This window comes from Oryctolagus cuniculus, chromosome 7 (assembly GCF_051225735.1).
Source record: "Oryctolagus cuniculus isolate XC-2025 breed Fujian yellow rabbit chromosome 7, ASM5122573v1, whole genome shotgun sequence".
NCBI classification, from domain to species: domain Eukaryota; kingdom Metazoa; phylum Chordata; class Mammalia; order Lagomorpha; family Leporidae; genus Oryctolagus; species Oryctolagus cuniculus.
In genome coordinates, this window is record NC_142873.1 from 140,648,988 (window position 1) to 140,673,245 (window position 24,258).

A 24,258-nucleotide genomic window follows, 5' to 3' on the forward strand; every position below is an offset into this window, starting at 1 on the left:
TTATGTAGAAAAGCAATTTATTCCATTATAAGCACTTACACAGTTAGTCATGGAGAGTACAGGCCTGCTGGTGAAACAGGTCACCCAAAGTGGAGATGGTATTAAACTAGTGGTCAAGGACTAACTCCTAAAAAAAAACAAAACACTTTTATCAAGGATTAATTTAAATTTAAAAACAAATACAAGCTATCGATTCACTCTTCTCAACTTGACAGCCTACCTGTGGTACAACTGTCAGGTAAAAACATACATCTTTACAACTTGGTGGTCCCAAGTTTAAAAAAAAAAAAAAAAAAAACACACACAAAACCATTTCACAGAAAGGAAAGGAGTAACATGAAAACAGCTCAAGAAATACACTAATGAGCAAAAATATATGGAGAAAGAGGAACATGTAATTTCAACTTAACTGAAGAAACCAGGAGACTGGTTTATGTAGGAAAATGTGCATCCTGGAAAGTCAGGTGTGAAGATTTCAGAGTAGGAACCTATGACTTGAATCTCCCCTATTTCCTGAATAAAAATGACAACTTGCATTATTTCAACTTCATGGCTCAGACACCTACCTCAGTTGGCTCTATTCCTTGCTCTACCATTAAATGAATCTGAAAAACTCGGGGATATAGTGTAAGAAGAAAAAAAAAATCACACACAATATTCCCCTCTGTGGCTACTTTAGACCTGGGTTTGTTACTAGAAAATTCCTGAAGAAAGTTTAAATATTAAGTTTGTGGCTTTGCTGAATCAAGTTCCGCAGTTAACATTAGAAAACTGCCCACTGCTTGGGCTAATAGCATTGTCGGTGGTACCTACTACAGAGGGATAGCAGAACAAAGTCTGTGTGTCTCAAAACCAGTGTTAAGTCAATCTCAGGGTTGAGAGGAAAAAAAGGGGAGCTTAAAGTCACAAGAAGTGCAGATACGTCTAGGAGCCTTGTCCTTCTGGATCCACACTTCCTTCAGGATCTTCATCATTGTAAATGTTCTCTGCCTGCCCGAAAACAAGAAAAAGAGCAAAGAATATTTAGTAAAGTAAGAAAAAGGCAGCATTCCCATAATATAGAAGAATAGGAAACGAGGTAATAAATATTTTAGGCTTGTGAGCCATGGACATTCTGTTCCAACTATACAACTATGCTGTTGTTGGATAAAAAGCAGCCATAATAGGTATGAACTACAATGGGAATGAATCATGAATGAATGGGCACAGCTGTGTTTGCCTGTCAAAAAACAAACAAACAAACAAACAAACAAAGTGGACAGTGAGAGAGAGAGACAGAGAGAAAGGTCTTCCTTTGCCGTTGGTTCACCCTCCAATAGCCGCCGCGCTGCGGCCGGCGTACCGCGCTGATCCGAAGCCAGGAGCCAGGTGCTTCTCCTGGTCTCCCATGGGGTGCAGGGCCCAAGCACTTGGGCCATCCTCCACTGCACTCCCTGGCCACAGCAGAGAGCTGGCCTGGAAGAGGGGCAACCGGGACAGAATCCGGCGCCCCGACCGGGACTAGAACCCGGTGTGCCGGCACCACAAGGCGGAGGATTAGCCTAGTGAGCCGCGGCGCCGGTACAAGCTGTGTTTCAATAAAAACAGGCACCTGGCCCATAGGCCCTCAAAACTGAAGTTTGGCTACTGTTTTTATAACCAACATTCCTGAACCCTTTAACCAGACAGTGGTAATATTCAGCTGCTTATCAACTGATCAGTGAATAAATGATAAATGCCTACAATGGATTATCTAGCAGTCAGAAAGTACAAATCACCCTGTGTGATTTCTTTAATGTCCAAAATAGGCAAATCCACAAAGTGGACTGATGGGTGCCTAGGGCTAGGGTAGGCTGTAAGAAAAACAATGACAGCATCAGACTCTATATAGGTATAAGGTTGAGGAATCTTTTGTCTCTGCCAAGCACCATTTGGACATCTATAACATCATTAGCAGGCCATGCAAAATTTTTAACTTAATTTGCCTGGTATAGATGTACTGAATTTTGGGTCCTGGCTGCAGCTGCCTTGGCAGGAACAGACCAAATGATTTCCCAGGTCTATGTGGTGCATGGCTTGACACCACTCAACCCTGGTCAGGCCCAAAGACCCTCCCCCTCAACTCAGAGGCCATTTGTAAGTCCTGGGTCCCCAGACTACTTGTATGCCATCTATCAATTTTGGGGGCTCTGACGTCTGCTCACTCTTGATTCAGGAAAGTACTGCTGATTACTGGTTTATAGGACAGAGAATGCAACTTTAGAATCAAATGGAAGGTATTCCAAAGGGAGGGCAGGGAAGGGGCTCAGTTTCCACGAAACATCAGGGCATGCCATCCTCCCGTCAAATCAATGTATTTACCAACCCAGATGCACAGCAAATTTATAGAGCTCAATTTCCAACAACCCCTCACCCTTCCCCAGGCAGCAGCTTAACTGGCCACTCCACAATGCCAGCTTTCCAATAAGCTTCACAATGAGGTTACCCAGGGGGCCTACAGTTTTACTCAAGTGGGATCCAAAGATAATCATTATGAACGACAAAAGATAGCCATCATTCTGGAAAGCTCACTTTTTTTTTTTAGGAGCTGTGCTAAAACTGGGACAAAGACTAAATATATACTTCTTATTATACTACAACAATTCCTTAAACAAAAAACACTTGGATGAAGTAATGAACTAGAATAGAAGTGATGGTCTTGGAAAGGACCTAGTTCAAGTTCTTACAACAGTCCCCCAGCAATTACTAAAATATCCATAATAGGGCAAGCATTTAGCACAGTAAAGACACCCATGTGCCTTATCAAGAGTGTCTGCTTGTAGCCGGCGCCGTGGCTCAATAGGCTAATCCTCCACCTTGCGGCGCCGGCACACCGGGTTCTAGTCCCGGTCGGGGCGCCGGATTCTGTCCCGGTTGCCCCTCTTCCAGGCCAGCTCTCTGCTATGGCCAGGGAGTGCAGTGGAGGATGGCCCAGGTGCTTGGGCCCTGCACCCCATGGGAGACCAGGAAAAGCACCTGGATCCTGGCTCCTGCCATCGGATCAGCGCGGTGCGCCGGCTGCAGCGGCGGCCATTGGAGGGTGAACCAACGGCAAAAGGAAGACCTTTCTCTCTCTGTCTCTCTCTCTCACTGTCCACTCTGCCTGTCAAAAAAAAAAAAAAGAGTGTCTGCTTGTGAATACAGTTCCCTGCTAATGCTTACCCTGGAAGGCAGCAATAATGGCTCAATTAATTGGATTCCTAGAATCTATGTGGGAGACTTGGACTTAGTCCCTCACTCCCAACTTTGGTCTGGCCCAGCCTGTGTCACTGTAGAAATCTGGAGAATGAACCAGCAGATGTGAGCATGTTCTGTCTCAAATTCCTAATTTTACCATCTTAGCCATTTTATGTGATCACTTTAGTGGCATTAAGCACACTCGAAATGTTGTATAACAATCTGCCACCCATCTCCAGAATGCAAGTTTTTAAATACTACTGTACATTACAGTTATTTTATTAATTTCTAAGTGCTCTGAAAATGTTAAAGGTAACAACCTAAACTTGGGCACAGAAGTAGGAATGTTTTTGATGTCTAGATAGGTTTCATAAAGAAACTGTAGTATTCGATGCTGTGAGAGCCTATATACCTCCTCTGGTTATGTCTGTCTCTATCTGTGCAATGAAGACAGATGGGAGAAACACTGCAGAGAAGACTGTTTCAAATGTAGCAAGTGAGGCAGATCTAAAGATGACCAGACATGGAGAACTCTTGAGGAAGTCTGATTAACTTGGGGAAACACTGGAGCTATACAGAAAACAGCAAAGTCAAGAGGGAGAAAGGGGAATGAAAAACAGGAGAGGGAAAGGTTAGTTTTGTTTAGCTGAATTTGAAACACCAGTGAGACAATCAGATAAAGGTAAAGAACAGGCAGATGGAAACGACAAAATATATGCAGGTAATAAAGTCATGCCTGGGAGTAAACTGAAGATTATATTTACATTTGTGAGGCATATAAGAAGGTACTATAAAAAGCTTATGGAAAAATAGAATTAAACAGCTAAGTTGTGGCTGGTATAGTGGCATAGTGAGTTAAGCTGCTGCCTGTGATGCCAGCATCCCATAAAGACACCAGTTCCAATCCAGCTCCCTGCTAATGTGCCTGGGAAAGCAGCAGAGGATGGCCCAAGTGCTTGGGCCCCTGGACCCACATCCAGCAAAATGGACTGGCCCAACCCTGGCTGCTATGACCATCTAGGGAGTGAACCAGTGGATGGAAGACCGATCTTTCTCTGTAACTCTTTTAAACCAAATAAATCTTTTTTTAAAAATAAAAAGCTGTTTATTTTTGTGCAAAAACATTGAAATTGTTTTTTCACAATATGTAGCCCACAGATTTCTTGAAGACTCCATGTATGAGATGATGCTACCTCTCATTTATCTAAGCTTCCATAAATAAATGACCCAACACTTACCATCTGCCATACTTGCATGATATTGTCTTCTGACACCGAACAAATCACCCAGGGTTCATTGGGATTCCAGGAAAAGTCAGATATCTTAGCAGTGTGACCACCATGAATAAACTGAAAAGGAAAAACAAAGATATGAAATGTATACCGAGAACATTAAATTACTTGCTATTTCAATAAGACTCAAAAGTTCACAACATACCAACAACTCTGGTGGTCCATCTTCTGCATCTTCTGGGGACTGTTCCTCTCCAATTTTACTAGCATAAAGATAATTTAAAAAGTCAAAAGAGATTCATTCCAACGACCTGTGTAAATAAAACACTATGCAAGGAGGAGCTAATACAAGACTTACCTTAAATCCCAGACATTAAGTCGGCGATCAGTACCACTAGAAGCCAAAATGGTCTCGTTGTGAGGCGACCACTGAACCTACACACAAAAATGAAGTAGAAAAGCCAAGAATTAGAAATACCAAGGGGAAAAATACCTGAAATTTTATTTCCAAGTGGGTAGTAGCAGGGACCCAAGTACTTGAGCCATCATCTGTTGTCTCACAGGGTTTGCATTAGCAGGAAGCCGGAAGAAATGGAGCCAGGGATACAGGATGCAAGTGTCCCAGGTGGCAACTTAACTGCTATGCCAAACACCCAACCCTCATATTTTTGAGATTACATCTTATCTATGATTGTATAACTGATCTCTCGCCAAATGCAATCCAATTGTGAACTAAAGTACAGATGGCATATATAATTGTTTTCCCAATTACTTATGAATTCCGTATCACATATAAAGATTAAAAATGACTCCTACTGGGGCCAACATTGTGGCATAGCATTTAAGCCACCGCTTGTGATGCCAGCATCCCGTATCAGAGTGCTCGCTGCAGTCCTGACTACTCTACTCCAGATCTTCCTGCGAATGCTTGGGAAACAGTGGAAGATGGCCCAAGCACCTGGCTCAGCTTTGGTTGTTGTGGCCATCTGGGGAGTGAGCCAGTGGATGCAAACTCTTTTTCTCTGATACTCCGCCCTCAAATTAGTTAATTAAAAAGACTCCCATTAAAAAATATCCGAAACAAACAGCAATGACTTTATTATAGTTAGTCAAAAGTCAACTACGACAAACGCAACAATCACATATCCTGATACTGTTTGGAAAGAAAGTGTTAGCTTCATGGTACAGAGAAAGCATTACTGACCAGCAGTTAGGGAAGAATTTGAATACTCTTCAGGCAAGAACACCAGAACACCATTATAAAAGGTAACAGACTATGTTACGTTATGTAGCAGTACATCTTATCTGAAGCCCAGATCAGATGCCACATTCACCCTCCAGAATTAACCTTGACTATCCTCACCTCCTGAACACATAACAAAGCCTTTTATTATAATAATTTCTAAATAGCTTTTTCCTCACTATCAAATTTAAAACAATGCACAAACTACACTGTATCTCCCTCACAGTGACTTGGCAATAAGCTTTGAATACAGCAAATGAATTTGTTGAGCTGAGTCAAATGGCTTTATTATAAAGGAGCAAGAAGCTGGTGATGTCACAGATGGTTAACTGCTTGGGACTCTGCATCCATATTCCATGTCAGTTCAAGTCCTGGCTACACTATGCTTTTGATCCATTTTCCTACTAATGAGCACCCAAGTACCCAGTGGGTTCCTGTCATCCATGGGGAAGACCTATATGTTATTCCTGGATCCTGGTTTTGGCCTACCTGTGGCAATTGTGGGCATGTAAGGAGTGAACCAGAGAATGAGAGATCCCTCTCTGTTCTGCCTTCCAAAGTAAGTAATTTTTAAAAAGATAAACCTGGGGCTGGCATCCCATATGGGGGCCAGCTGGAGTCCTTGCTGCTCCACTTACAATCTAGCTCACTGTTGATACACTTGGGAAAGTAGTAGAAGATGGCCCAAGTCCTTGGGTCCCTGTAGCCACGTGGAGACCCAGATGAAGCTCCTGGATTCAACCTGGCCCAGCCCTAGCTGTTGTGGCCATTTGGGGAATGAACCAGTGAATGAAGATCGCTCTATGTAACTTTGCCTTTAAAAAAAAAAAGTCTTAAAAAAGAAAGCTGTATCCAAGGCTGGTGTTGCAGTGCAGTAGGTAAGACTGCTGCCTGTGACAAAAGCACTAGACTGCATTCTGTATGGTGGCAGTTTGTGTTCCGGCTGCTCCCCTTCTGATCCAGCTCCTTGCTAAAAGCAGAAGATGGCCCCTGCCACCCACTAGGGAGAACCGGATGAAGCTCCAGGCTTCAGCCTGGCTTAACACTGGCTGTTGCACCCATCTGGGGAGTGAAACAGCAAATGGAAGACGCATGCACTCTCTCTCTCTCCCTCTGTAACTTTGATTTTCAATAAATAAATCTTAGGCAGAAAACCAGGAGCTATAAAGGATGAATGAATGGGCCGGCGCCGCGGCTCACTAGGCTAATCCTCCGCCTTGTGGTGCCGGCACACCAGGTTCTAGTCCCGGTCGGGGCGCCGGATTCTGTCCCGGTTGCCCCTCTTCCAGGCCAGCTCTCTGCTGTGGCCAGGGAGTGCAGTGGAGGATGGCCCAAGTGCTTGGGCCCTGCACCCCATGGGAGACCAGGATAAGTATCTGGCTCCCGCCATCACATCAGCGTGGTGCACCGGCTGCAGCGCACCGGCCATGGTGGCCATTGGAGGGTGAACCAGCGGAAAAAAGGAAGACCTTTCTCTCTGTCTCTCTCTCTCACTGTCCACTCTGCCTGTCAAAAAAACAAAAACAAAAACAAAACAAAACAAAACAAAAAAAAAAACGGAAAAAAAAAAAAAAAGATGAATGAATGGAAACAAAAACAATTGTCAGGACTAAAGCTGTGAAAATAATCAGACACTAATACCCTAAGATTGTAGGTGGCCAAAATACAGTTTGATAGTACAGGGGAGGGGGAGAGGGGGCAAGAGCATCGTGTTACACAGTGCAGCAAGTTAAGCTGCCTCATCTGATGCTGTCATCCAATATGGGTAGAGCTTGAATCCCGGCCCAAGTCTGTGGGTCTCTGGCTTCAGCCTGGTCCAGCCCTGGCTGTTGAGGCCATTTGAGGAGTAAACCAGTAGATGGAAGCTCTTTCTTTCTCTTTCAAATAAATAAATCAGTCTAAAACAAAACCAACTAAAATCCAAACTCAAAGAAATAACATTTCTCTGTGTGTGTGTATACATATATAAAACACAACACAATTGGAGGAAAAACAACTCATTTCCACAGATGTTAATACAGGCAAAAAGAAAGATCCCTATTATTTTATGCACCAGATAAAGCACAAGTGTGCCCAGTAATATACACAAGTCTTCTTTTAAGAAAAAAAAATTGGGGCCGGCGCTGTGGCATACAAGGTAAAGCTTCTGCCTGCAGTGCCGGCATCCCACAGGGATGCCGGTTCATATCCCAGCTGCTCTGCTTCCGATCCAGCTCTATGCTGTGGCCTGGGAAAGCAGTGGAGGATGGCCCAAGTCCTTGGGCCACTGTGCCTGCGTGGGAAGAAGCTCCTGGCTCCTGCCTTTGGATCAGCGCAGCTCCAGCCATTTAGGGAGTGAACCAGTGGATGGAAGACACCTCTCTCTCTGTAATTCTGACTTTTAAATAAATAAATTAAAAAAAAATTTAGTAACACTGGTGCTTCTTACCTGGAATATTTCATCTTTATGTGATTCAAAGGAATGCAACTTCAGTTTCAGATTTCTCAAATCCCACAAGGCAACAGTCTACATACAAAAGGAAAAGAACAAGAACAATAAATTTTTTTTTAAAGAAAATCTGTGACTAAAAAGATCTATGTACATTCCAATGATGCTGGGGAAATTAATCCTATATATTCTCTTAAAGTAAACAAAACAGACCTTGTCAGCCGATCCTGTGGCAAGAATGAACTCACTATACGGATTGAAAGACAGGCAGTTCACTTCAGCAGTGTGAGCATCAACTGAGTGGCTTGGCTTGGAAGTATTGTTTGAACGAGTATCCCAACTTAAAAAAAAAAAGAAAGAAAGAAAGAAAAAGTAAATAAGAAAAACGCTTGAAATGGTAACTACATAACTTAGGAAACACTCAGAGGAAAAATAAAAAAGGATCCCACTCACATCATAAGTTTCTGATCATCAGCAACCGACCCAAACAGAGATTCATGGAGAAGATGCCAGGAAACATCCTCTACGACCGCTGTGTGCCCCGTAAAGATGGTTTTCGCATCCACCACTTTTCCTTCCTTTGGAACAGCACTGATGTCCCACAGGCAGATGGTCTTAAATGTAAAATCAACCATTAAATGACAAATTTTTACTTCACAAACCTCCTAAAAGAAATCCAACTGGTAATTAGCCCAAATGGGAAGGATACACACGTGGTCATCAGAAGCACTAAGTAAGTGCCCACTGAGATTTGGGTTCCAAGAAAGTCCATAGCCTTCCTTCTGATGTCCACGGAGACGTAAATCTGGGTTGCACTCTCCAGAAGGGTCTGCAGAGTTGAGACACACCAAGATTACCTACTCCATCAACTCTCTGGATCTACTAAGCATAACACAACTCGACTGGATCAAGGTATCTAAAGTTTAACATTTAAAAATATAGAACTCATTATGACCAAATATATGATACTTAAGGTATATTATCATTCTGCTTAAAAAAAATTTTTAAGGCAAGAAGCATAAAGGGAAAAATGTATGTATTCATATTTACGTAGTAATATAAATCACAAAATGTTAAATTATACAAACAACAAGTAATTATACTCAGAATGAGTGGAACCATGTATTCCCACTCTTGATGCATTATTTGCAATTGACTAGAAAAGGGCAGGTACCTGGCTTAGAAGGATGCTTAGTATAGTCGAAGACAAGAACATCACTGGATGGAGTCTTTGTTGCAATGATGCAAGGGTTCTGGGGCATATAACGAGCTCTGTTTACTTCTCCTTCATGGTTGATCTTTATTTCTATTTCAATTTTTCCACTAACTGATCCAAAACCTCCAAATTCTGTAAATAAGATCAAGTGCAAATGAGGAAAAAGCAGGAATTATTCTAGGTATGTCATCCAGAGTACAAGGACTTTTATCAGTAAGCCAGTATACAAGTGATTTAGATATTTGTTGGTCTTTTACACTCTAAGTACATAGTTAAATACTTAATAAGAAGCACTGCCCTCACTATTTGAAATTAACTAGCAATTCCACTTCAAAAGGAGATTCTTACTAGTTTTCAAGTATCATTTAAACTACAATTATGCCAAATAAACAAAACTCAAGTTACTATTTAAATGATTATTAAGTACACAGTTTACTAAGCATTAAAGAGTCCCTCTTATACCATTCACCTGAATCTCTAATTTGGGGCACTTCCCACCTTAAAAAAAAAATGAGGTTAGCATTAGTGGGTTAAGCCATGGCTTTTGATGCCAGCATTCCACACAGGACCAGTCTCAGCTGTTCTGCTTCCAATCCAGCTCCCTGCTAATGTGCCTGAGAAAGCAGCAGCAGATGACTCAAGTACTTGAGTACCTACCACCCAGGACGGACTTCAAGGCTCCCGGATTTGGTCTGGACCAAACCTTGGCAGCAGTGGACATTTGGGGATTGAACCAGTGAATGGAAGCTCTCTCTGCTTGAAAAGATAAATAAATGCACTCCAATATGGGATGCAGGTGTCCCAAGCAGCGGCTTAACCTACTGTGCCACAATACCTGCCCTTGAGTGACCTTTCTGAAATACTATCACACTCATATCCCTACAGCATTTCTTTTAGCCCAATGAAGAGTAACAGAGCCCCAACAGCTAATTCCATTTTCTTGACCTCCATTTACACTTGCCAATCAATGTCCTTGGTTGAAATAAAACAGGTAGGCATGGACTAGACAAAAACACTTTAAATTCTCATTTTGACTACTATATGCATCCAAGAGTTCACCTAAATACCATTACAAAATATTCAACAATATAATAAGGCAATATTATAAGGCAATATAAAAACAAAGGTATGCATGGACTAGACAAAAACACTTTAAATTCTCATTTTGACTACTATATGCATCCAAGAGTTCACCTAAATACCATTACAAAATATTCAACAATATAATAAGGCAATATTATAAGGCAATATAAAAACAAAGGTATAGTTAATGGTCAGCCAAAGAATTACAGAAGCCAGGATAAATATTAAAAGGCTCAGAAGTGTTAGACCAGGCCTTGATGATTATGGGAAAAGCCTTCACTTTCTGACTCTCAAATACATTCACTATAAGGCAAAGAAGCTGTGACAGTTAACTTGTACATACAAATGCTCTATCAGCACTGCTAAACAAGTGTTACTCACTGAAGGACAAAAATTTTCAGAAGACAAAAATGTAGATAGGTAACACGGTTGGTGTATTAGATAACTTTTAACTTCAAAATAACTTTTACAAACTGAAAAGCAAATGTTTCAAACAGGCTAAAAAGCTAAATATGAAAGTTCAAGAAAGAATCCAAGGGAGAAAAAAACAGATTAACACCCGCCAACAAGCACACAAAAGCATTATGATACCTCCTTACGGAACTTCCAGTTTAAGCACAGGGAGGTCCACACCTGTAACACATTACTACCAAAGAAGGCATGATGCCTGAAAAGAGGCACCAGTAACAAAGGAAAAGCAAAAGCCAGCACAGAACAAGAGGCTTCATTACATAATGTAGTCATTTCAGTACTGGGCATAGACTAAATGTGATCCTCCCTAACAAAGTACAGTAGTAAGAATTCAGCTTGGAGAATTCAAAATTGAGCTTTAATATAGACAAAGATTTATCTATCTATAATTAGTGGGCTCCCAGGTTCAAGTTGGCTACAGGCCAATTTGAAACAGGAAGAAAGGCTGGCTTATCAATGCACAATATACTGAATTGAAACTAAGGTCCAACTTCCTTTCTATTTCTCTCCACATAAAATACTATTAAAACAAAAGAGATATAACACATTATAGAAGTCCACAAATCTATAGCCTGATAAATTTTTACATATGTATGCACCAGGGGAATGACCACTCAGGTGAAAATATAAACATTTCCAGTGTCCCAGAAGCCATTAATGTGTACTTCCAAATCAATAATAGCACCACAAAGAACCAACATTTTGATTGCTAACACTATATATATAGTGTTATAAGTCTATAAACTTTTGAAACTAAGAGGTTCTAACAGGGCTGGCCCTGTGGCATAGTAAGCTAAGCCTCCACCTGTGGCGCCAGCATTCTATATAGGCACTAGTTTGTGTCCCTGCTGCTCCACTTCTGATCTAGCTCTCTGCCTATGGCCTGGATACAAAGTGGAGGATGGTCCAAGTCCTTGGGCCACTGCACCCGTGTGGGAGACCCAGAAGAAGCTCCTGGCTCTGGATCAGCCAAGGTCCGGCCACTGTAGCCATTTGGGGAATGAACCAGCAGATGGAAGACCTTTCTCTCTGTCTCTAGCTCTACCTCTGAAATAAAATCTTAAAAAAAAAAAAAGGAAGCTCTAACATCCTAAGTCAAATACCCAAAGTATCTGTATTATAATTCAATATAAGCTTATTACATAATTGAGAACAAAGATTTCTTTTTTTAAAGGGAAAAAATAGGGGCTGGCATTTGGCCTAGCAGTTGATACACAGGTTTAGATGCTGGTGTCACATTTAGGAGGGCATAGGTTTGAGTCCTGGCTCTATTCCCAATTCCAATTCTTTGCTAATACAGGCCCTGGGAGGCAGCATGGCTTGAGCAGTTGGGTCCCTGCCAGTCAGAATTGGCTGCTGTAGGCTTCTGGGGAATGAACTGGCATATCAAAGTTCTCCTTTCTCCTCCTGCCTCTCAAATAAAATACAGAAACCAATTCTACAAAGTTGTTAAAAATAAACTTATTCTTGGTAAAGGGTGTGAGGTACAATTTTGCATTAAAGGGCTTAAAACTTGACTACAGCCAAGCTAGCTCTAACAAAAACATGGATTCCTTTTAATGTCAAAACAGAAGCAGTTTTATTTCTTTGCACTTTGGAAGTTCAATGATCTTCTGAAACTGTCTGCCAGCAACTGCCTTAAACCAAACGGGGTTAAGTAGATTGTAATCGACTGCCAAGATTAAATCAACGGTTAAATCCGAGAGTCCAGGACACTTCACCTTTTAGGTAGGAAGCTATCTTCCCAATCACCTAAGAAACACACACTTTAAGGGACATTAATCAGGACATCTGCCTCCATCATTCCATATCCTTCAAGCACTAAGCCTACCCACTGATCTGAAAAAGATTTTGAAGGAATGGGGGAAGGGAGGCACAAAAAATAAAGAGGAAGGTATGGGAGATGATAAACTTTGTAACCCTGGGGTAAGTTACAAAATCTGGGTCACAAGAAAACTTTGTGAGGCTCAAACAGGGGATTTACATAGTCATTATCATATATATTACTGGCATTTAAAAAAACTATTTAATAAAATCATGAAGATAATGGTCTCTTCAGTACATTAAAGGCAAATGGTTTGATATCACACCAAAAAAAAAAAAAAAAGTTACCAGAAAAAAAGATTTGGGCATACATGTCAAACAGTGTGACATCCCATATGGGCACTGGTTCCCGCTCCAGCTGCTCCTCTATCCAACTCTCTGCTTGTAGCCTGGGAAAGCAGTGGAAGATGGCCTAAGTGCTTGGGGCCCTGCCACCCACATGGGAGACCCAGAAGCTCCTGGCTCCTGGCTCTGGATTGGCTCAGATCTGGCCATTTGGGAATGAACCAGCGGCCGGAAGACCTTTCTCTCTGTCTCTCCCTCTCAAATAAATAAAATCTTTTTTGTTTTTCCCCCCAAAAAATGTCACCTCAAACCAGTAGGTAAAATGGATTAGTTAACACTTGGTATTTGGGGACCAGTGCTGTGGCATAGCGAATTAAACTACTGTCTGCAAAGCCAGCATCCTGTATATGCACCGATCTAAGTCCCACTGATGCACCTGGGAAAGCAGAGGAGGATGGCCTAAGTCCTTAGATCCCTGCCACCTACATGGGAGACCCCGATGAAGCTCCTGACTTTGGCCTGGCTTGGTCCCGGACCATTGTGGCTATTTGGGATGGAAGATCCCTCTGACTCTCTTCTCTTTCAAATAAATAAATACATCTTTAAAAAACTGATATTTAGGCCGGCGCCGCAGCTCACTAGGCTAATCCTCCGCCTTGTGGCGCCGGCACACCGGGTTCTAGTCCCGGTCGGGGCGCCGGATCCTGTCCCGGTTGCCCCTCTTCCAGGCCAGCTCTCTGCTGTGGCCAGGGAGTGCAATGGAGGATGGCCCAAGTGCTTGGGCCCTGTACCCCATGGGAGACCAGGTGAAGCACCTGGCTCCTGCCATTGGATCAGCGCGATGCGCCGGCCGCAGCGTGCCAGCTGCGGCGGCCATTGGAGGGTGAACCAACGGCATAAGGAAGACCTTTCTCTCTGTCTCTCTCTCTCACTGTCCACTCTGCCTGTCAAAACACACAAAAAAATAAAATAAAATAACTGATATTTAAAAATCTGCTTATCATTTAAGAGAAAAGCTTGGATTCCTACTCCATGCCTAACTCCAAAACAAATATCATTAAGAAAAAGCTTTAATGGTTAAAAAAAAAAAAAAAAAGAAGCACCGAAAGAAGAACTAGTGAATACTCGGAAAAGTCAACAGCATCTTTTTTGGGGGTAATTTACCATATAAGAAGATAGCTCAAAAAGGAAAAATGAGCAAAAAAATTAGATAGTTCAAAGCATATTAACAAAAGGCACATATTTTAAAATAAGCTAATTATCACAAATTAAAAAGTGAAGTAAAATGAGGTTGGGTGCTATTACATATAATGTTGGCAAGGGAACAGATAAATACAAAACCTGTAGGTGAGATTGTGAATATCCTTTGGATGGCAATCTGGCAGCATCAAGTATATTTAAAACTAGTCTTGCCCTCTGATCCAGCACTGTATTCATAGAAAACATTTCTACAGTGAAACTATCCAATGTATACATTGGGGGGTGGGGAAGGAAATCACCTAATGTCAATCAGTAAGCGATGGTTAATTATGGTACACAATAGAGTCATGATACATTATACCAGAAAAGCAAATTACAGATTTATATTGTGGGGCCAGCACTGTGGTGTAGCGGTTCAAGTCTCATCTATTCAGCTTCTGATGCTAACGTGCCTGGGAAAGTAGCAAAAGATGGCCCAACTGCTTGGGCCCCTACACACAAATAGTAAACTCTGATGAAGCTCCCAGCTTCAGTGTGGCCCAGCTCTGGCCACTAAGGCTAATTTGGAAGAGAACCAGTAGATGGAAGCTCACTCTTTCTCTTTCCTTCTCTCTGTAACTCTTTCAAACACATACATAAATCTCAAAAAAAAAAAAATATATATATATAGCATACTGTATCCACTATACTAAGAAAAATGTTGGCCATACACTTAAGTACTCAACTTATCTGCTGAATGAGTGATCCAATACATGAGATAAATCCTTCAGGGGCCAGTGCTATAGCGCAGTGGGTTAACACCCTGGCCTGAAGCGCCAGCATCCCATACGGGCGCTGGTTCAAGGCCCGGCTGCTTCGCTTCCTATCCAGCTCTCTGCTGTGGCCCGGGAAAGCAGAAGATGGCCCAAGTCCTTGGGCCCCTTGAACCCATGTCAGAGACTGGGAAGAAGCTTCAGGCTCCTGGCTTCAGATTGGCCCAGCTCTGGCCTTTGTGGGCATCTGGGGAGTGAACCAGCAGATGGAAGACAACTGAAAACTACACTGCGGTAGCAGGCAGTATAGTGCTTAAGATGCTGTTCAGGCTGGCGCCGCGGCTCACTAGGTCAATCCTCCACCTTGCGGCGCCGGCACACCGGGTTCTAGTCCCGGTTGGGGCGCCGGATTCTGTCCCGGTTGCCCCTCTTCCAGGCCAGCTCTCTGCTGTGGCCCGGGAGTGCAGTGGAGGATGGCCCAAGTGCTTGGGCCCTGCACCCCATGGGAGACCAGGAGAAGCACCTGGCTCCTGCCATCGGATCAGCGTGGTGCGCCGGCAGCAGCACGCTGGCCGTGGCCGCCATTGGAGGGTGAACCAACGGCAAAGGAAGACCTTTCTCTCTCTAACTGTCCACTCTGCCTGTAAAAAAAAAAAAAAAAAAGATGCTGTTCAGAGGTAGGGAGGGTAGGGTGAGAAGTATTATGATGTCCTTAGAACTGTGTATGTGGGGCTGGCATGATTGCATAATAGATTAAGCCACTGCCTAAAACACCAGCATCCCATATGGGTGCTGGACGAATCCAGTTCCCTGCTAATGCACCTGGGAAAAGCAGTTGAGGATGGTCTAAGTGCTTGGGCCCCCGGATGTGGGGAGCAACCCGGACTAGACTAAGTTACTGGGATTAAGACTTATTCTATGCATCTGCTCTCCCACAATATGGCGCTGAGAAGGGAGAAACAGCTTCTACACAGCTGCCTCCAGTTCAACCAATAAACTGTAGGACCTGCTCCTGATTGGAGGAGAGTAGCGTACTCGGCGTGTGGGTAGCAGAGTTGGGATTGGTGGAAGAGGACTATAAAGGAGGAGAGAGACAACATGCACCAGGAACATCTACCTGAAGGAACACCTGTGCAGCCCCCGAGAGCGCCGGCCGGCGGTGTGCCGCTCCCCTGCGGAAGTGGGGAATGTGGCAGGGGGAACCGCCCTTCCACGGAGGTGGAAGGGACGGTAGCCAACCCGGGAAGGACCAGCAGCAAACCCGGGGAGGGCCAAGCAGATGAAAGAACAGCGCAGGGTCCTGTGTCGTTCCTCCGCGAAGAGGGGGAGCGACACCTGGATCCATGTGGGAGATTCGGATGAAGTTCCTTGCTCCTGACTTAATCCTGGCCCATCCCTGGCCATTGTGGCCATTTGGGGGAGTGAACTAGTGGACAGAAGATCTCACTCTCTCGGTAATTCTGCATTTCTAATAAATAAAAATGAATCTAAAATAAAACTATTTATGAAGCACGTGAAATTTGTTGCCTTAATATATTAAAAAAAAAAAAGGAAAAAAGTTTGGGACAATTGCATTCTTAATCAAGAGTCTTGGGTTTGTCTCAGTTCTGCCTCCAACTCCAGCTTCCTGCTAATGCACACCCTGGGAAGCAGCAAGCAATGGCTCAAGTAGCTGGTTCCCTACCACTCAAGTGGGAGACCTGGATTGAGTTTCAGGCTCCTAGCTTTGGCCTGGCCTAGTCCCATCTGTTGTGGTCATGTGGGGACTGACCCACTGGATGGAAGAGCTGTGTTTTTCTCCCTCTCAGCCTGTCACTCAAACAAGTATGTAAAAAACAAAAAGACAAAACACACTCAACCCAAGACCACCAAAAAATACAATTACAATCATGGTAAGTAACTTAAAGATATAAAAATTCATTCTATTCAGGAGAAATCTAAGATTAGAAATATTAAACATTAATTATTTACAGTTCAAGTCTTAATAATGAACCCCATTTTCTATCTAAAGATTTTGACTTTGAATAGTGGATAAATGACAAGAGTAATGCAATTTACAATGTTACAAATGATATGATAGGGATGGGCATTTGGTCCCCACTGTAGGCTATTGGCCATCTGTAAAAAACTTATCTTTGGTGTCCCGTCCCTTCAGAGAATAAAACTGATTTGAAGGATGGCATGCAAACAAACAAAGATTTTGACTTTGATGTTAATAAAAGAAACACCAATTCCCACTCCTGTAAAGGAAGGAGTAAGCATTTCAAGAGCATTTAAACCTTTAGGGTATTTCCTAAAAATAGGACATAAATGGCTTACTGAAATTTAACTTTATATACACAGTGAGTGCCACAGTTAAGTGATTGCTACCAATCACACATAGCAAGGGTAATTCAGACCCATGTTTCTTGATGCCTGTTTATATACCCTATGTATGTTTCCTTTTTTAGGTTGATTTATTTGAAAGGCAGTGTGACAGAAACAGAGGCAGAGACTTATCTTTCATCTGCTGGTTCACTCACCAAAAGCCCTCATCAGCCATGAGCTGCATCTGTGTCTCATTTGGTGGCAGAAACTCAAATACTTGGGCCATCACCTGCTGCCTCCCAGGCACATTAGTAAGAAGCTGGATTGGAAGCACAAGGTAGCCAGTACTTCAAGCAGGCACTCTAGTTTGGGATGGGGTAACCCAAGACACAGCTTAACATACTGTACAACATCTGCCTCTGTACCTGTGCTTGATTGCTTGATTCATACAAAAAGTAAGACTGCTTATATCTACTCACACCCACAAGCAAATCTTCACCTCTTCAAGGGCAACCCCTCATCCGTAAGCGGACACAGCCAATAAGATATGGCTGTTATTTGCTTCTTTCAATTATACAAACACTGCCCCTGCCCTTTGGTAAAGAAAAGTGTATAACAAAGGTACACAATCAAGTACATGTTAATATTTTTTTTATAACAAACATGTTTTTTTCCCCTAGCTTAAATGTTGCTTCTAACTTGAAAAGTTACCTTATCAAATTGCATATTCCTTTTATGGTAATTCAAAGATATGAAAGCTAAAACTGGTTACTTTTTTCACCTTTAAGATTCCTACCTCCTTTCTCACTGTCGTAGTGTGAGGCATCAAACTGCGCATCATCATTAGGGAGCTGCACACTGGCTATCACAAGGTGGTTTTGTTCATCCGACGTATGTGTCCCCAGGACAAGTCGATGAATGCTGAAATCTTTTCCTTCTGGTCTGTAATATCAATATATGGTTACTATTCAAGTAAGTAACACCAAGAGAGATCACACAGACATAAATGTACACAATAGGGCACTATTACAACCAAGTTTTCAGAGCAGAAAGTCATTAAGAGCCTTATTTCTGACCTTTTTCACTTTTTTTTTTCCCTCTTTTGAGAGCCACAGGGACAGAGGAAAAACGAGGGAGAGATGGGGGAGGGCGTCAGTGAACACACTCCCATCTGCTGGTTTACTCTCCAAACGCCTCCAACAGCTGGGGTTGTTAGGGCAGGGCTGAATTTAAAAGCTGGGAACTCAATCCAGAACTCCCATGTGCGTGGCAGGAACCCAATTATTTGCGCTGTCACCACTGCACACACTGGCAGGAAGCTGGAATCAGGAATTGAACCCATGCACTTCAGTGTGGAACATGGGTATCTCAACTACCAGGCTAAAAAACTGCTCCCTATTTTCCAAAACCCTTGGGGCCAGTGCTGTGGCGTAGCAGGTAAAGCTGCCACCTGCAGTGCTGGCATCCCACATGGGTGCCGGTTCAAGTCCTGGCTGCTCCTCTTCTGATCCAGCTCTCTGCTATGACCTGAGAAAGCAGCAGATGGCCCAACTCAATGGGCCCATGCACCCGCGTGGGAGACCAGGAAAAAGCTCCCGGCTTCAAATGAGCACAGCTCCAGCCGTTGCAGCAAATTGGGGAGTAAACCAGTAGATGAAAAACCTCTCCCTCCCTCTGCCTCTCCTTCTATGTGTAACTCTAACAACTTTCAAATAAATTTTTTAAAAAATTAACATTTTCAGAAACTAATTTGAGAGGCAGAGGCAGAGAAAGATATATCAGTATCAATCTCCCATCTGCTGGTTCACTCCCCAAGTACCCACAACAACCAGTGTTAAGCTAAGCCAAAACTGGGGAAACCAAGAACTCAATTCAAGTTTCTGACCTGGGTATCTGGGACCCAACTACTTAAGCCATCACATACTACATCTCAAGAAGCACATGAGCAGAAGTTGGAATTGACATCACAGCAGAAGTTGAACCCAGGCATTTTGACAAGGGATAAGTGGCATCTCAACTGCTATGCCCTGTGCCTGCTTCCATTCTCCTTTAGAGGCAGAGACACACACACACAGAACTCCCACCCACTGGCTTACTTCTCAAATGCTCACGGTGGAGCTGTGCTGAGGCTGGGAGCTGTAAACTCATTCTAGGCCTCCCACATGGGTGGCAAGAACCCAATCGCTTGAGCCATTAATGCTGCCTCTCTCCCAGCTGATGCTGGAGCCAGAACTGGGTATTGAACCCAGAGAATTTCAAAGTGAGATACAGGTGTCTTAACTGCTAGACCAAATGCCTGCCCCTGTTTTCTACTTTTTTTTTTTTTTAAATGTTTTAAGATTTATTTATTTATCTGAAAGTCAGAGTTACACAGAGAGAGGAGATACAGAGAGAGAGAGAGAGGTCTTCCATCTGATGGTTTTCTCCCCAATTGGCCACAACGGCCAGAGCTGCACCAATCCGAAGGCAGGAGCCAGGAGGTTCCTCCAGGTCTCCCACGTGGGCGCAGGGGCCCAAGGACTTGGGCCATCCTGCACTGCCTTCCCAGGCCACAGCAGAGAGCCGGATCGGAAGAGGAGCAGCAGGGTCTCGAACCGGTGCCCATATGGGATGCCGGCATTTCAGGCCAGGGCGTTAACCCATTGTGCCACAGCACCGGCCCCCCTGTTTTCTACTTTTAATGCATCTTCCATACAGCTGAGTATAAGAACCACATAAGTTAAATTTTCCAAGTATTTAAAAAAAGATTTATTTATTTGAAAGGCAGACACACACACATACAGAAACCAATCTTCCATCTACCGGTTCACTCCCCAAATGGCCACAACGGCCAGGGCTGAACCAGGAGCTTCTTCCAAGTCTCCCACATGGGTACAGGGGCCCAAGGCGATCTGCTGCTTACCCAGGCACATTAGCAGGGAGCTATACTGGAAGTGAAGCAGCCAAGACGACTCAAATCCGCACCATATAGGATGCCAGTCGCCAGGCAGAGGCTTAACCTGCTACGCCACAGTGCCAGCCCCTCCAAGCACTTTTTTCTAACTTAAGGGGCTATGCTGTGGTGCAGCTCCCATATTGGAGTGCCAGTTGGTGTCCCAGCTATTCTGCTTCTGATCCAGCTTCCCCCCCCCCTTTTTTTTTTGACAGGCAGAGTGGATAGTGATAGAGAGAAAGGTCTTCCTTTGCCGTTGGTTCACCCTCCAATGGCCGCCACAGCCGGCGCACCGCGCTGATCCGAAGCCAGGAGCCAGGTGCTTCTCCTGGTCTCCCATGGGGTGCAGGGCCCAAGCACTTGGGCCATCCTCCACTGCCTTCCCGGGCCATAGCAGAGAGCTGGCCTGGAAGAGGGGCAACCGGGACAGAATCCGGCGCCCCGACCGGGACTAGAACCCGGTATGCAGGCGCCACTAGGCAGAGGATTAGCCTGTTGAGCCACGGCGCCAGCTGGCTTCCTAATATGCCTGGGAAAGCAGCAGAATGGAAGATGGTCAAAGCACATGGGCCCCTGCCACCTTGCCACGACCCCCTCACCTTCCCTCTGCTGGCTCACAATCAAATGGCTTCAGCCAGGTCTGGGTCAGGTTGAAGCCAGGAGCTCGAACTACCCAGGTCTCCCATATGAGTGGCAGAGGCCCAACCTCTTGAGCCATGATTCACTCTGCTTCCCAGAGTACACTAGCAGGAAGCTGGATTGGATGTCAAGTAGCAAGGACTTGAACTCAAACTCTGATATGGGACTGGACACCAATTGGCAGTTTAACCTTCTGCACCACACTCCCCCAAAGCAGAGGTTCTTCTACTGTGGTGCCAGGACCAATACCATCAGCATTACCTGGGAACTTTGGTTAGAAATACAGGGGCAGGCATTTGGTAAAGCTTTTAATAGGCCAGTTAGGCAGCTGGCATGCCATACTGGAGCAGAGTGTCTGGGTGTGAGTGCCCTCCTCACTTCCAATATAGCTTTTTGCTAATGTGTACCCTGGGAGGCAGCAGGTGACAGCTCAAGTACTGGAGTCCACGCCACTGATGTGGGAGACCTGGATTTAGCCTGGCCCAGCCCCAACTACTGAAGGCATTTGAGTATCTCAGCAGATAAGATCTCTTTGTCTCTTTCTGTGCCAATTAAAAAAAAAAATTCTTAGATCCACCCCAGACTTACTGAATCAGAAACTCTGGTGTGGGGCACAACAATGTTTTCCATTTTCAGCTGATCATGATGCATATTAGAATTTGAGAATCCCTGGTCTACCTGGGGAAGATGCTGCGCAAGTAGAATTCATTACGGCTTATAAATCAACTGCCTGTCAAGTGGATAAAAGCTAAAACCTAAGAATGTCCAACCAAAGCCAACTATGACAAAAATAAGATAAACTGAAGTGGGACCTCAGTGGAAGGAATTATTCAGTTTGGAACATATCAAGTTAGGGAAGCCAGTAAAATACTCCAAAGACGACACTAAAAGGCAGCTGGAAAAAAATCAAGAGCTCAGAAGTTAGGTTGAGAAATACCCCTTCACACAGAATTGACAAACAATGCCGAGAACATCCATCTTACACAGAAAGACAGAAAGGGGCTGGCATTTGGCACAACAGTTAAGGCACAGGTTGGGATACTGGCATCTATATCAGAATGCCTGGTTTCGAGACTCAGCTTTCTGTAAGTGCATACCATAGGAGGCAATGGCTCCTAGTGGTGATGGCTCAGGTGAGTGGGTTCCTGCCACCTGTGTGGGAGACCTGGATTGAGTTCCTGGCTCCTGGCTTCAGCGTAGCCCAGACCTGGCTGTTAGAGGCATTTAAGGAATGAACCAGCGGAGGGGGCCTCCTTGTCACTGAGCCGAATCATAGTCTAATAATCCACATTCTGCAAATACTTTTAACTTTATATTTTATTTTTTGAAGCATCATTTTTTACACTATAGTCAAAGGCTTAGTACACTTTAACTTGCAAAGATTTATTTTGAAGATTTTATTTAGTACACAAAACACTGTCAGAATGTTATTATCAAAAGCAAAGATGTTCTATAACAGAAAAACCATTATTCTAACAGACACATCGGCAATACTAGACAACATTTCATCTCCTCTATCAGAGCTACCTACAGGCTTTCGCCATGCCCTCTCCCTGACAGGAAAACTATCCTTCCAGGTGTTTCCCCCGCATCCCAACTATCTCCACTGCCTCTCAGCAGCTTCCACTTGCCTCCCTGAAGGCAGCTGCCGGGCATCTTTGTAATCAGCTGTGACATGAGATCCCAAATGTCTTGCTACAAGGTCTAGACTCATCATAACGCTGCCGAAAGCTGACAAATCTCACACGATTTTAAATACTGGGTCAACTGCAGCTGTAACACGACTCCTCGAGTATCAGAACAAGACAACGCCGGTCTGTTTTCTCTTATCAGGAGAATTACACAATGTTACATGTTGCCTTACTTTTGGGCCTCCGAAGGGAGGCAGAGGGGGGAGTGAAAACACGTCCCCCAGAGCCTCGGATCACGTGCACTCTCCGGCGGACCGGAGCGAGAACAGAAAAAAAGCAACGGGAGACTCTACACCGAAGAGCCATCAAAACAGCGCGCAAGAGATTCTTGTCACCTGGTTACATCTGGAAGCCACTGTGCAGTTAGGCTGGGCCACTCCAGGGCGTGGGTCATCACCAAGTCGTACAGAAATGGGGTGTTCTTTTTCCATATTTTGTACTCCTCGTTGATCACACGCTCTTCCACCGCGTCGTCAAAGGCTGCTAAAGATTTTTTTTTAAGCAAACTAAGTTAGCGAGTGGAGGCAGGCGCGCTCCCCCGTCCTGACTGAAATGGAGGCGACTCGGCTCGACCTCCCAGGCCGAGGCTCCGCCGCGCCTCTCCGCCCGCGCGGGGCCGGAAGTCCCCAGCTCACTCCGGCCCGAGGCTCCAGTTCGGGGCGCCGCGGAGTCTACGGGACCGGCCAGGAGGCCCGGGGAGGGGTAGGCAGCGGCGCGGCACGCCGGCCACAGAGCCCGAGCGCGAGGAGGGACAAACAACCGGCCGGCCCCCACCGCCAGCTCCGCCGCGCGCCGGCGGGCATCGCTCCTGAGGACCTGGCGTGCCGTTAGCCGCCCCGCGGGGAGCGCCCTCCTCGCGCCTCCGTCGCCGGGGACTGCGCTCAGCCAAGTCGGGCCTGCCTTCACTCTTTGGCCGAGCCGAGGCCACGGCGCAGCCCCGGCACCCCCCGCCCTCCTGAGGCGGCCCCAGCAACCTCACCTTCCTTGTCGGCCATGGCGGGCGGACGAGCCGGGGGGAATCCCGGGGTCGAGCGCTGCGGGAGGGGCGGGGAGGCTGCGGGCGCTCGTTCGGCGCGCGCGGCCTCTATTGTTTCCTGCGGCCCCTGCGTGAGGCCCGACTCGCGCACCTTCGCGCCAACAGCAACCAATCGGAGCGCGCCGAGCGGCGGGGTGGGCGGGGAAACGGCCATCGCAGCCTATCCAGACGCGCGGAATCGTTCCCCGCGGGGCCCAAGAGCGCTCTCCACCCCTGCCCCCCACCGCCGGGGACCGACTTCCACCGGTTGCGCGCGCACCCGAGTAGGTGGGGCTGTACCCATCCCGAGTCACGTGAGAGAGTTTTAGCTCGCGCACTCCCGGGGGCGGCCATTTTCTTTAAGGCTGTTAAGCATATGAATCTATTGAGAAGAGCCCTGAGACGAGAAATTTCGGATGCTTTCACATCTGGTTATCAACTCTGGGGGCGAGGCGGAGAGAAAAGCCTTCACCCCTCCAGACCCAGAGGTGTCTTAATAAAAGTTTTCCGTCAACTAGTTTCCTTTGTCTTTAGAAAGAACTACTGAGAAGCGCCGAAAATGGGAGTTTAGCCTTTCAAATACGAGATCCGAGCGGCACGGCCCCAGATGGAAGTTTTCGGGCCTAACGTAGGTCGAACTGTGAGATTGGAGTCCTGGCCCTTTAAGGGTGCGTGCCAAGGGGCGGGGTCTAGGGCGGAAGTCGTAACGTGGAGTCGAAGTCTGCAGGTGTAGGGCGGAAGGAGA

General features: G+C 45.1%; 2 protein-coding genes across 5 annotated transcripts in view; one reads left to right on the forward strand and one right to left on the reverse strand.

Annotated features, from left to right (window-relative positions):
- Positions 1–23,623, reverse strand: RBBP4 (RB binding protein 4, chromatin remodeling factor). Of its 2 annotated transcripts, none has more exons than XM_051832088.3 (12): positions 23,478–23,623; positions 22,834–22,978; positions 18,033–18,178; positions 9,273–9,446; positions 8,812–8,927; positions 8,552–8,712; positions 8,312–8,438; positions 8,099–8,176; positions 4,786–4,862; positions 4,633–4,690; positions 4,434–4,544; positions 1–990 (listed from the first exon to the last, which is right to left on the reverse strand). In XM_051832088.3, the coding sequence occupies exons 1-12, from the start codon at positions 23,491–23,493 to the stop codon at positions 925–927; spliced, it is 1,275 nt and encodes a 424-aa protein (XP_051688048.1). In that variant the 5' UTR covers positions 23,494–23,623; the 3' UTR covers positions 1–924. The 2 variants fall into 2 exon arrangements, with proteins under 2 accessions (XP_051688048.1, XP_051688047.3); XM_051832087.3 differs by having other exon boundaries at positions 22,834–22,981.
- TSLIG1 (tRNA splicing ligase complex subunit 1) overlaps positions 23,160–24,258 on the forward strand; it is an 18,296-nt gene continuing 17,197 nt past the window's right edge. Inside the window, exons 1-2 of one of the 3 annotated variants that reach the window (XM_089301067.1) lie at positions 23,160–23,200; positions 24,048–24,181. In XM_089301067.1, coding sequence (XP_089157193.1) covers positions 24,121–24,181 — 61 coding nt within the window. In that variant the 5' untranslated portion in view covers positions 23,160–23,200; positions 24,048–24,120. Of the gene's footprint in view, positions 23,201–23,855; positions 24,182–24,258 lie in introns of those variants that run through there. The other 2 variants (XM_089301071.1, XM_070078830.2) reach the window with 2 other exon arrangements.

Excerpts from the sequence above, each read along its gene's own strand:
- RBBP4 (XM_051832087.3), bottom strand. Across the intron at positions 4,863-8,098 it reads ATAAAGATGAAATATTCCAG|GTTCAGTGGTCGCCTCACAA; the intron begins GTAAGAAGCACC and ends TTTTGTGTGTAG. Across the intron at positions 991-4,433 it reads TCATGCAAGTATGGCAGATG|GCAGAGAACATTTACAATGA; the intron begins GTAAGTGTTGGG and ends GTTTTCGGGCAG.